At 36.3% G+C, this 13,128-nt stretch overlaps 1 protein-coding gene across 2 annotated transcripts; it reads left to right on the top strand.

Moving 5' to 3' along the window:
- The first annotated feature begins 8,146 nt into the window (after positions 1 to 8,146).
- LOC135714674 (protein lifeguard 1-like) lies at positions 8,147 to 10,229 on the top strand. Of its 2 annotated transcripts, none has more exons than XM_065238057.1 (4): positions 8,147 to 8,241; positions 9,252 to 9,468; positions 9,532 to 9,780; positions 9,850 to 10,229. In XM_065238057.1, exons 2-4 carry the CDS (start codon positions 9,313 to 9,315, stop codon positions 10,195 to 10,197), a joined length of 753 nt encoding a protein of 250 aa, XP_065094129.1. In that variant the 5' UTR covers positions 8,147 to 8,241; positions 9,252 to 9,312; the 3' UTR covers positions 10,198 to 10,229. The 2 variants fall into 2 exon arrangements, with proteins under 2 accessions (XP_065094129.1, XP_065094130.1); XM_065238058.1 differs by lacking the exon at positions 8,147 to 8,241 and adding an exon at positions 8,854 to 9,107.
- The last annotated feature ends 2,899 nt before the right edge of the window (positions 10,230 to 13,128 follow it).

The following is a 13,128-nucleotide window of genomic DNA, read 5'->3' as shown; positions in this document are numbered from 1 at the left end:
ATATTAACCTTTCAATTTAAAAGCACCCCAAAATTTGTTACTTGAACTATGAAAATATTTGAAACAACAAGGATATTTTCAATCCAAAAGTAGATGTTTTGATTTTAACTTGTAGTTTTAAAAGTGCAGATTTTCAAATCAAAAATTGTTTTACTGTCAAAACAACTTCTTCGGGGGTAGGTTTCTACTCGTTTCTGGTTAGTTTTTAAATAACGTGAGTAAATAAAAATAAAAACGCGCAAAACGAGAATTGAAAAGCTTGCTTTATTAATTTGTATTCGACCAGTTTTCAAAACAAATCCCTGCTGCATTCACCTGATCATCCGTGAGCTAGACCGGCTGAAAATATAAATAAAATACGGCGATACCACAGGATGAATATGGTAAGTTTATCTACGATTATGCCTTGTTCTGACTAGAGAGTTTTTTATGATAATAGAATCGCTTTCTTTTCGGAAATTTCAGCATCTGTCAAAAGTAAGATCATCGTTCCGGATTGGGTCACACCGGACTCTGAGCCAGATGGCTGAAACGGTAGCACCACGCAGTTTAAGGTTGAAGCAGGGGGAGTGGATTGCATGGACGGCTCAACAGATGCTGACGACATGCTGGTGGACAATTCCACAATTCAGTATTTTTAATTTTGTTTTTGTTAGTTTTACATTTAAAAATATATATATAGGGTTACGGTATGTAATGTGGGTCTAGTCCTTTCATTCGGCCTATCACGCAAATAAATAATTAATTAAGGAATATTACACAAAAAATAAGGAAAATATTGATCACTGATGGTTGATAAATGTGTACCACACACAAATCAATTTATATCACAACATTTCAATACATTTTCAGCTCTCGTAAGTAATAAAACTGGTTGAGAATATCACAATGTTCGGAGTTTTTAGCCGCCATGACTTATAAGGTTAAGATGGGAAGGTTGACTGACGATCATCAAATGGCCTGATTATGGCATTTATTGATTGGAATTACCTGATAATACACACTAGACGTAAAACTTACAGTTGCTGTTTGAATATTTTATGTTTATTTTAATTGTTTAACAACGTTTTCACAAGTAAAACATGGACCCAACTTTAGGGACACATTTCTTTTCTATGTTCCTAACTATGGCCCATGAAATTCATTTGACAGCATATAGCAATAAGAGTAACGTCAACAATGTTGTTTTGCATTTGGATGATAAGGAACGAACAGGAAGGGAGATTTTTTCTGCCAAACCTGTATAATGAACATCACAATGTTCTGATTTAGATATTCTGCGGTCAAAAGACGATAAGCGAAATTTTTAATTTTTAATTTTTAAATTGAGTGATTTAATGTAGTTTTCGTAAAATTTTCTCTAAGAAATGTTTTGAGGAATGAAGAGCATTAAGTTAACAGTGATAGTGATAAAAAAAAATACATCAGAAAACGTTACCAAGAGCGTTTTTTTGAGGATCAAACAAGATAGGACGAAGTTGCATCCATAAATAGACCCAATTTGGGGACAATAGACCCATATTACATACATTTCCCTCGTGAGTTATTGTCTTAAAAAAAGTAAGTTTTTCAACTTTTCGTGGTTTCTGATAGCAAACGACATGATAAGCATATCTAAGCATACCATTTAGCAGTAGAATATCGTTTGCAGGTAAATTCATTGATGAGTTATGATTAAAAACGTAATCGATGGCTGCATATTAGACCGAGGTTAGGGACGTATACCCTATACGTAAAAATCAAAAGAATGAACTTATTGTTTAAAAAGAAATAAAATTTTATTTGATTAACTACGCTTTATTTTGACCTAACCTACTCTTAATTTGACAGTTCTAAAATTTCATTTCAAAAGTAGAAACTTTTAATTTGACATTTATAAAATTTAATCATAAAAGTTGTGACTTTTAAAATCAAAGGATTCAGCATTTTTATTTTAACTGTTCATGTCTTTTGCAATTGAAAGTTTCTGACTTTCTACCAAAAAGAACCAATGCAAACTTTTAATTCTACCAACGGTTTTTTTAATTCTATTAACGTTTATTTTTTGTGTGTACCGGTTGAAGACTGAATTTAGGTACCTGGTTAGGTAAATTGTGATATTTGTTTATTTGTTTATTTGTTATGGTTGCATCAACAGACTAGAAATAGTCCCAATGATGTGTTGTAAAAAAGTACAGATTATACAGACGACATACATATACTACAGTTACTACAGTTACAAACGAAAATAACTTGGAAAGCATTGTCAAGTTACTAAAAATTTATAAGTCTTAAATTTTACACTTAGCTGTTGGGTATCAAGCGCCTTCGGTCAGCAAAAAAGGCAGAGAATCTTCGGCGAAGCATATTCCGTGTCAAGTGGAAATCGAACATCGACGCTACTCGGTTGAACACTAGCTGCAAGCCGTAAATAGCGCTCCCTATGCTATAATTAGTTCGAAGAAGTGGAAGTCTCAGCATAAGACTGTTGCGTAGTGATCGAGGTTGAACATTAATGTTCACTTGTTGCAGAATTGCTTCGCAGTCAATTCTTCCTTGCAGAGTATCGGCGACGGTTAAGGCTCTGAAAACATCTCTTCGGATACGTAAGGGCTCGATATTGATCAATTGGCAGCGATTCTCGTAGCTTGGAAGACGAAGTGGGTATCTCCAAGGCAGCTTACGGAGCGCGAAGCGAAGAAAACGTCGTTGAACAGATTCAATTCGCTCGGCCCCATTATTGTAGTTCGGGCTCCAGACAGCAGAGCAGTATTCCAACGTAGATCGTACGAGAGAGCAATAGAGCGATTTCAAGCAGTAAATGTCCGTGAAGTTCTTAGTAATCTTGAAGACAAAGCCAAGCGTTCTGGACGCTTTGTCGACGACATACGATATATGGTGTGAGTATGTCAGCTTTGAGTCTAGAAAAACGCCTAAGTCTTCACGCAGTGCACCCGTTCGATAGTCGTGCCTAGTAGTTTGTAGTTGAAAATAATCGGTTGTTTCTTACGTGAGAAAGTAATAACTGTACACTTAGCTGGGTTGACCACCAGTCGGCTTAGACTACACCAGTCAGCAAAGATGTCAATCTGATTTTGGAGAGAACGGCAGTCGGCGAGTGAGCGGATGCGCAGAAAAACTTTCAGATCGTCTGCAAACGATAATCGTGGCTCTGTGATAACATGGTGAACATCGTCGAAGTAGAGGAGAAATACCAATGGTCCCAGATGGCTGCCCTGAGGTATACCGGACTTTGCGCAGAAGCTTGCTGAGCGACAAGTACCCAAAGTTACTGTCAATTGGCGCGCCGTGAGGTATGAACGAAACCATCTCAAAAGATTTCCACCGATCCCTAGCCTATCAAGCTTAGCGATCGCAATTTCGTGGTTCAGCTTATCGAAGGCTGCCGTGAGATCTGTGTAGATAACGTCCGTTTGGGTCAGAGCAATCAAACTGTCTGTGATGTAAGACGTTAGGCACAGCAGGTTCGTAGTTGTGGAACGCCCAGTTATGAATCCGTATTATGGCAGTGGATACCTGATGATTTTTAGTACCTATTGATTAGTATATACCTCGTAGATAAAAGATGGATTCTTCAGTGATGTTGAGTATGTACTTGGCACTGATGAAGTCTGCAAGTACACACAAAAAAAATGTAATATCGATCAATGTTATTCAAGCTGATGTATGAAATAATGTTGTAATAGCAAAAAGCAGATACAATATTACATCAATGGATATAATTTTGTTCGCAAAATCGATGTACATCGTACAACGTTATATTACACAACCGATGGATTGACCTGGTTGCAGCAGTTTGGATGTAATATTCAACAACTTTTTTTCCTGTGTAGTAGACAAAATACGCGTATCTGTCAAAAGATAAGAAATTATAACGGAATTTAAAGGAAATAAACCAACCAACTCAAAGTTCTTCTGCTGTTGTTTTTGCTTTCCATTCTTGAATAAAACGTGTAACTTTGCAACCGCGTGTTTTTCTTTTTCGAAAGTATTTCGTGTCCGTTCCGGGTTATTCTTTTCAGCCGACGTAGATCCACGGTTGAACCTGTCCACCTCGGCCTACCTGTCAAATCGTATGGAATATTTATTAGTACATCATCACTTTTGTGGTTTTGGATTTCAAACCTGCCATCCATTTTGTTACAATTTTTTACCCCTAACCTCGAGATAACCGCGAGTAATTGGCCCCTGCTTTACTAACATTAATTTTAAGTAATTTTGTGATCTCCGCAAAGCTACGGCAAATGAGCCGGGATATACGCATTATATAAAAAAAACGCAAACAACTCTTTAATGACTACCCTAATAAACAAATACCATAAACAAACTGTATCCCGGATAGGTAAACTATCCCACAAATGGTTTGGATGATACCCCGAACACGTCGTTAAGCTCTCTTTTATGGTTATTTTATTAGGGTATAAAGTACAGCCAGCGCCGGTCGTGTAGTGGTAAGCATGACTGCTTTCACACCCCAATGGTTCTGGGTTCAATCCCAGCCGAGGTCGGTGGGATTTTTCTGAGGCATAAAAATCTCTGGGCACCTCTTCCTTCGGAAGGGAAGCAAAGTCGTTGGTCCCGGCCCATGTGTGTTGAATGGGTGCAATCTAGGGTGCGATATCCTGCAGGTGTGGAAGCTGCCTTCCTGCCATCCCGTCAATGGATGGCAATCGATGTGCGTTGGTGATTGGAACTAGATTGCGGAACAGAGATCGACGTTAAATAAAGGAATGAAGAAGAAAGAATTTTTTTTTAATAAAAACGGAACCACGCATAAAATTATTAAAATTTTAATCATTTTTGAGAATTACTTGTACAAAACTTAATAAAAGAAACTTTATTAAGAAAAAAATTTCTGTTTTCTTAATAAAGTTACTTTTATTAAGTTTTGTACTACACAGAAAAAAAAATTGGTTGAATATTACATCCAAACAGCTGTACAGAGGTCATTCCGCCGGTTGTGTAATATAACGTTGCACAATGCACATCGATTTTGCAAACAAAATTACATCTATTGATGTAATATTGTATCTGCTTTTTGCTATTACATAATTATTTCATACATCAGCTTGAATTACGTTGATCGATATTACATTTTTTTTTTTGCAGTGTACACAGCAAAAAAAATGTAATATCGATCAACGAAATTCAAGCTGATGTATGAAATAATGAAGAAATAGCAAAAAGCAGGTACAATATTACATCAATGGACGTAATTTATTCGCAAAATCGATGTACATCGTACAACGTAATATTACACAACCGGCGGAATGACCTCCGTGCAGCTGTTTGGATGTTATATTCAACAACTTTTTTTTTCTGTGTAGTAATTCTCATTAATGGGTAAAATTTTAATCATTTTATGCGTAGTTCCATTTTTTTAACCAGGCTTAACTGATTTTTTGTAGTATACCATAGTGAAGTTAATTTCGCCCCTCGGTTTGTTCGCAATCAGCGAGGGCGAAACTGCAGCCACGTTTATATTGTGGCTTATTTTTTGTTTTACGTAGTTTTGTTAGTTTTCATGCGAATATTGCAGTTTTTTGTATAATATATTCACTATGGCTAGCGTTTCCAACGGCAAGGAAAATCTCCCAGAGTACTGCATCTACGGATTTCACTACACACTTTCATTCGGTAACCACCACTCTCGCACTCGACTATAATACAAGGAGGGAACGTTATCGTTTACCGTTCGCATGACCCGGATGACACGTGGAAAATTGAGATGGAATATTGTAATAATTACACAACTGTTGATAATTTAAAACAAGTTTAAGTTTTATATGCTAAAGATAATAAACACATCATATTATGAAATTATCAAGGTTGGAACTAAATTTTGAGTACTTTTTTCTAACTGTGCAGGAACTCAGTAATGACACACTGTGTACAAAGTAAGCATTTTCCAGGGAGACTGGGACTACCCATTAAATGAGTAAAAAGATTACCCATTTATGAGTATTTGTCACTCACAAATGAATGCTAACTACTTATTTTTGTGGTTGTAATTACTCAAAATGGGTAAAATTTTACTCATTTATTGGGTGTCCCAGTTACCCTCGAAAATGCTTATTTTGTAGTCATATTGGGTATTTTGCGGTTACCGTGTAATGCAATGTCCCAGCTTGATTTCTCGCGTCACCTTTCAAATAGACCAATGTAACATCCACCATTTTGAGAAAATCGAAGTTGAAGTTCGACATATTATTAATTTAACTGTTTAAAAACAATACATTTCGCAATGCCATTTTTAATGTAGTCAGTGAATAATAACGTTGAAAATTCAGTAGAAACGATAAAATCATATTTTTTCTTTGAATTTCATGATTTCATGCTACAACATAGAAAAAACCACATAGGACATGGGAAAATTCATTTACTCGCGCGAGTGCCACAGAATCAAAATAGCCATCCTCACGTCCTACAACCCGATTGCTGAACGGGTGTAAATTCTCGCGTCACTTTTCAAATAGACCAATGTAACATATCCACCATTTTGAGAAAATCGAAGTTGAACTTCGACAGATTATTATTTTAACTGTTTAAAAACAATACATTTTGCAATACTATTTTTAATGTAGTCAGTGTATAATAACGTTGAAAATTCAGAAGAAACGGTAAAATCACAATATTACTTTGAATTTCATGCTACAACATAGAAAAAACCACATAGGACGTTTTGACAAGTCAAGTTGTACATCGGACATGTTACATTGGACGATTTTTCTCAATGACATAATCAATGAGTGTTACATCGGACGTTTTGTCTACATGATACTAGATTCCCTTTCACAGATTTCAGAGTAGAGTACCTAACTTTAGATTGGCCCAGCCTTTGGAAAATGAGCACCAATCATGTTAGGCTGTCCGAATGACCGAAGTAACAATCATGTACCCATCATTTCAAACTGAAAATTAGACAATTCTTGATCAATTATTATCTTAAATAAATGAAAGTAAATTAGGATGGATGTTTTTGTATCACATACAATGTATAGAAGAGCAATCACGGAGAACAAATTATAGCAGACGAAATTATTTTTCCGGTCAAAATAACTATTCTTCAACTTCTTCAAAATACAACTATGCTTTAGTTGATTCAAGAAAACTTTTGTTAGGTAAGCAAAATTGTACAATGTTTATTAAACGAACTGCTCTTCATTATCGACATATTAAGGAAGTTTGCTTTGCTTCTTTATCGATTTCAAAAACACAACTGCAAAATCATAAAAAAGGTGAACAAGAACATTCAACTAAGATTTGACCCTTGTTCATTTGCGTGAGAGCCAGCTGTCTTATTGCCTGCTCTACGCATCACAAGTTAAAAGTATGTGGATTTATGATGATCACTTGAAACCAAATTATATAACTAAATTACATTTGACGGTTGTTGTAGATGATCAAAATTATACACAGCAAAAAAAAAATGTAATATCGATCAATGTAATTCAAGCTGATGTATGAAATAATGATGAAATAGCAAAAAGCAGATACAATATTACATCAATGGATGTAATTTTGTTCGCAAAATCGATGTACATCGTACAACGTTATATTACACAACCGATGGATTGACCTGGTTGCAGCAGTTTGGATGTAATATTCAACAACTTTTTTTTGTGTAGTTGAATCGTTGAATTATTGAGTACAAGATGAACAGTTGAATCTACACAGAAAAAAAAGTTGTTGAATATTACATCCAAACTGCTGCAACCAGGTCAATCCATCGGCTGTGTAATATAACGTTGAACGATGTACATCGATTTTGCGAACAAAATTACATCCATTGGTGTAATATTGTATCTGCTTTTTGCTATTACATCATTATTTCATACATCAGCTTGAATTACATTGATCGATATTACATTTTTTTTTGCTGTGTATTAGGTAGATATGATTGAGTTGATGGTCAAATTAATGTTGGAATAACTATAGGTTTCTTTCAAACAACAATATTTTTCCATGTGAAAGTAACTATTAGGATTGTTATCTTAACTTAACGAATTTGTTCTCCGTGATAGTTTGTATCGCTTAACTCGATTTGTTTACATTTGTTATTTATGACCTTTTGAAAAGTGACGCGAGATTTGTCTGACTCACCCAAATGTCACAATAATAGTTAAAAATCTGATCGTCCATTTTACTTGCAGCTGACGCAACAAAAATATTAATTTTTATTTTAGTCGATAACAAATATTGCACGTTCAACAACGATAACGACGCGAAAGTGCTTAATTTGTAAGTATTAAATAATAGTCTTCCTAAAAATGCATAGTTTCGGCAGCTGGCGAAAGTTCGGATGCGTCACATTTTTTTTTGTCGGATAATCTCTTCTGGCTGTTAGCTCCAGTTCGGATTAATTTTTAATACCGTCTCTGTTTAGATGATCAACACCATGTTTGCTTAGAGTCGTTTTTATTAACTCTGATGTCGACATCAAAGCTGCTGGACATTCTTGAGCGGGATTTAATTCGATGATAATATCGATTGGAACTTACCACCATTACTTACTACAGCTTATTTCCTATCTGATGATAATAAATCGGATCGAACATAATATTAAATTCAATAAGTGATCGATCGTATACCTATACCTACAATAAAATAATGCAATACCTACGTAGCAACATTTACATCATTGTTGAAATTTTCATGAAATTGATGATAATTTTTTGTGAGCGAAAAAGAGACACTCTGTTTCCAGTTACAAATCCATGTGTTGCGTTTCTTTGAGCAAGAAAGAGATAAAATGTTATTTTGCTTTTTGAATATATAGGTATGCCTGGATAGATATTGTTTACATTAGAGATATTCTTAATAAACGAAAAGGTGCTGTATGCATACGGATCGAAATAGTAAGACTTTGCAAGTCGAAGATTTTGGTATCATCAGTGCGAACAGTAGAAAATAATGTCAATTTGACCGCGAATGCATTCTAAGTTTTTTATTTTTTGCATTTCACTGTACCGTCGTTAGAAAAAGAAAAAGAAATAAGAGTAGACTGGATTAGCCATAACAGCTAATCTTTGTCATTGATAAATTGTCAATCTACCACTAAGTACTCAGTAGTCAAATCCGGGAAGGAAAGGGTTAACTTAAAAAATGTGAGTAAAAGTTCTGATAAACTCGTTTATTTATGAAAAATGTGATTCACTCCAGTCTTATTAGCTAATGAACTACCCATGAACACGTCACCAGCTTTGTTGCGCAATTCTTCATGGTGTTCTTCTTTCTTATTGATAAACTAGTATATATGTAAAACGGATTTGAAGTGACAAAGTTAAACAGCGGTCGATCGAGTCAGAAGAGATGGCAGAAGTACCCTACCAGACAATGAGTGATGGAAGTCATGTACCGAAAACGGTCCACCTGGACCCGGAAAGCCAGGTGGAGATACGTGGATTGTCATTCTCGGAAGAATCCATACGAAAAGCCTTCATCCGTAAGGTGTACCTAATTCTTACGGTTAGTGTTTAACTATCTTTGATCGTTCTTTGCAATCAAATTAAAACCCTCACCTTCTTTCAGGTACAATTGGCCATAACAATGGCATTTATTTCCTTGTTCATGTACCATGCACCGGCACAAGCGTTCGTCGAGCAAAATCCGTGGATTGGGATCGCGGCATTCGTAACGATGTTCGCTGTGCTCATAATTATGGCCTGTTGCGGCGAGATGAGACGCAAGACGCCACATAATTTCATATTTTTAGCCATGTTCACAGCTGCCCAAGGGCTCATGCTGGGAATCATTTCCACCCAGTACAGTTCCAATCAGGTAAATTGCATTGTGGGGGTTGAGTTGACCAAACACGTGACATGGGATACTAATTGACTGTTGTTGCAGGTGCTCATGGCAGTTGGCATCACGTGCGTAATCTGCATTGGACTGACGCTGTTTTCGTTCCAAACCAAATGGGATTTTACCTTGATGGGTGGCTTCCTGTTCGTAGCATTGTTGGTGGTGTTTGTGTTCGGTATTATCGTGGCATTCTTCCCCGGAAGTGCCGCGAACTCAGTTTATGCCGTCTGTGGGGCACTTTTGTTCTCGCTTTACCTGATCTACGATACGCAGATGATGATCGGAGGAAGCCACAAGTACTCGATTAGCCCAGAAGAGTACATTTTTGCCGCTCTCAATCTCTACCTGGACATCGTTAACATTTTCTTGTTCATTTTGAGAGCTTCTAGATAAGCATTTGGATGCGGAACTTAACACTTTTTTTTCTTTAGATCATACAATTTTTTATCTGACAAAAAAAAAAATGAATTCGGTAAGTTTGAGATTTTCTCCGATCCTAACGCATTGTTGTACGATCGATTGTGAATATAATTTGTGCTCATTCGAAAGTAGGTTGTTGCAAATTAGGTTAGGAGCTGTCCATTAATTACGTAGTACGTAATTTTATAGATGTAGACACTCATCAACAACGCCCCTTTCCTGAGTTGTCTACGTAATTTATGGTCAACTCCTTATAAAATCACACTTTTTGACTCCGAACACGCACTGGTGAAACTCTGCGCGACTTTATTTAAACTAGCAACCATGCGAAATAGTTGTTCACTGTAAAAGTGACTCAAATACCCATTTAGCATATAAAATGAAGAAAAGCCATACAAAACCTTGCGAAACGATTAGGGCAAATAATGGCTTCCGCAATACCTTTACCTATTATCGTCAGGGGGTAAATGACGTCCTTGAACACTCATTTTTTGCATGATGATACATCATGTTTCAGAGCATCGTTTGACACAAATTGAGCGCTCGCTTTACACTTGTGCTACTGAGGTGAACCTGTCGTTCACAAAACAGTTTTTAGCAGGTGATTAATCTTAGCGCATCAATTTCAGGCACAAACAACAAACATGGTCGGGTTCCATCAATTTTGGTTAATCAGTATGATGACTAGTATAAACAGGTTATTACGCTTCTGACAATAAGTACCGGTTGTATAATTGATAATGCGCCCGTGTACCGAATGGAATACTGTGGGTTCAAATCCCACCGACAACCGGATGTTTCTCGTGCCAAACTTTCATATAGTTGTTCATCAAGTTGGGACTACCTACTATCCTCTCTCAAAAACTAATGATAATAGATCAAGGTGTTGCTAAAGCCGTCCTTTACCCTCATCAACTTTTCTTGTTTATTTTATGGTGGATGGGAGATTTTTGCCTCCGGGTGCCGGGAATTAAAATAATGTTTGATTAAATAATCAGTGATCTATGACTTCTCAAACAGCAAACAGCAAGCTTTTCTTTGTGATACTATAAGACATGACGAGCTTTACAAACAACATGTAGCCGTAAAAGAATTATTCTTCATTAGTGTAGTGCTTGTGTTCCAAAAACAAAAAAATCCGAATATAGAAAAATCGATCCATTAGCCGGAGTTCAGCTGTTTCTTTACACTCTCATGGTGCAAGCTTTCGAATGAGCCAACAATACATTAATTTTCAAGATTCATGTTACCCTAAGTGTGTATGGTCGATTCTTTCGTAAGGATAGAATGAAAGTTCATGTTTTCGATTCCAATGCTGAATTCACAAGCGATATAAAGGTGACCGTCTGAGTTTTCCAATGAAATGTAACTCCAAAAGGGTGCTAACTTCTGATTCTCGGCTTTTAATGGAATTAAAATAAACTACAATAAATGCTATTATCAGAAATTTGTCGTTTTGTGGATGAATTACTTTCGGAAAACATGAACCACCCAAAAGGCATTATCCTGTGATATATGCTAGAAATAATGCCAGCAATTCGCTTATGTTAGCTTTGCAATCGTAAAGAACAATCGTTCAAAATAATCGATTATCTCACTTTGTATTTTGTCAATCACCTATTATAATATTCTCGTTTAAGTTCGAATGTAAAGATTTTTTGTATGGAAAGTACGGTTCGAACGTAAACGAGAATATGGGTGAATAATTGTACGTTTGACGTAAATTAGAATCTTAAATCTGAGTAAAAAAACAACGGAAATGTTAATTATGTAATGTGTCTATGTATTTTATACATTTACTAACTGTAGAACTCACAAAATCAATATTCGACCTGATGAATCAGCCTGCGGCTGAAAATCTCGATACTGAATAAAAAAAATATTCGACCTAAAGAGAGTAACGACTGTAACAAAATACCATTATTTCCCAAATTCATAGAGACGAGAGAATCCACTGAAATATTGCTGTTTTTCGTTAGTATTACACATAACAAAATATAAATTTGAAGTACATGAAATTTTTAAATAATAAAGCACCGAAATTGTCAATTCCAACTTGGAATTAAAAAAGCCTGCATACTTTTTTTTCCTTTGATTTGTTTTCCGTCGATCTTGTTTTCCGTGCTGAGCACCAATGCTACCGACGCCAGGGAGGCAGCTCCCACACCTGGACCCTACCTATCAACCCATCAACTCATGAACCGGGGACCAACGGCTTTACTTCCCTTTCGATCCCGGCGGCGCCGACTGGGATTGAATCCAGGCCTGCTGGGGTGAGAGGTAATCACGCTTACCACCAGGCATGGAAAATCATTTGCATTCATTTCATACATTCATTTACATTCATTTGCCTCTAACTTTTTCATCAACAGCATTCCACAAAATGATGTAGGGAAGAGCGCTACTTCGTCGTAATCGCCCATTTCCGTTCTATCGAGCAGAAATCATCAATAATATCAATGATTTCACCATGCACAAAGCAATAATACGTTTGTTCCGATGCATTAGTTCATTAGCTACGACATAAATCCTATTAGAGCGCATTGTATGCATATTTACGCTCATTGTTCTCAAAACAAAAGAAGCGCTCCTAGCGCATCCCCTTTTTCTCCGTTTATCCGTAGGACGAAGAAAATCTAATGGCGTTTCAATGCGTTTGGACGGAATTGAAACGCGTAGGATGAATTTAGAAGCAAGAAGCAGTGTTATATTTTTAATAATATCTCAACATTGTTTGACTCTTTATCAAATCCAACGGTACGTAAGGAAAGGTGGATAAATTTAGAAGTTATCTTTGATGAGAACATTCAATGTTTTGTTCAAACCCTTTCCAAAAAGCGTGGTAAAGTGCGGGATGTCCTTAGTAGGACGGAAATTAGATCAAAAACCCTATAGAGCTTTTGT

This window comes from Ochlerotatus camptorhynchus, unplaced genomic scaffold (assembly GCF_037179485.1).
Source record: "Ochlerotatus camptorhynchus isolate MF236.1 unplaced genomic scaffold, CSIRO-AGI_Acam_v1.1 ptg000689l, whole genome shotgun sequence".
Classification (NCBI taxonomy): domain Eukaryota; kingdom Metazoa; phylum Arthropoda; class Insecta; order Diptera; family Culicidae; genus Ochlerotatus; species Ochlerotatus camptorhynchus.
The sequence above is the reverse complement of the archived record's forward strand: the minus strand, read 5'-3'. Positions and strand labels throughout refer to the sequence as shown.

What these genes read in the sequence shown, in the direction of transcription:
- LOC135714674 (XM_065238057.1), top strand. Translation starts at nt 9,313, where the DNA reads ATGGCAGAAGTACCCTACCAGACAATGAGTGATGGAAGTCATGTACCG. An exon ending in AGGTGTACCTAATTCTTACG is followed by an intron (nt 9,469 to 9,531) that starts GTTAGTGTTTAA and finishes ACCTTCTTTCAG; the next exon opens with GTACAATTGGCCATAACAAT. An exon ending in CCCAGTACAGTTCCAATCAG is followed by an intron (nt 9,781 to 9,849) that starts GTAAATTGCATT and finishes CTGTTGTTGCAG; the next exon opens with GTGCTCATGGCAGTTGGCAT.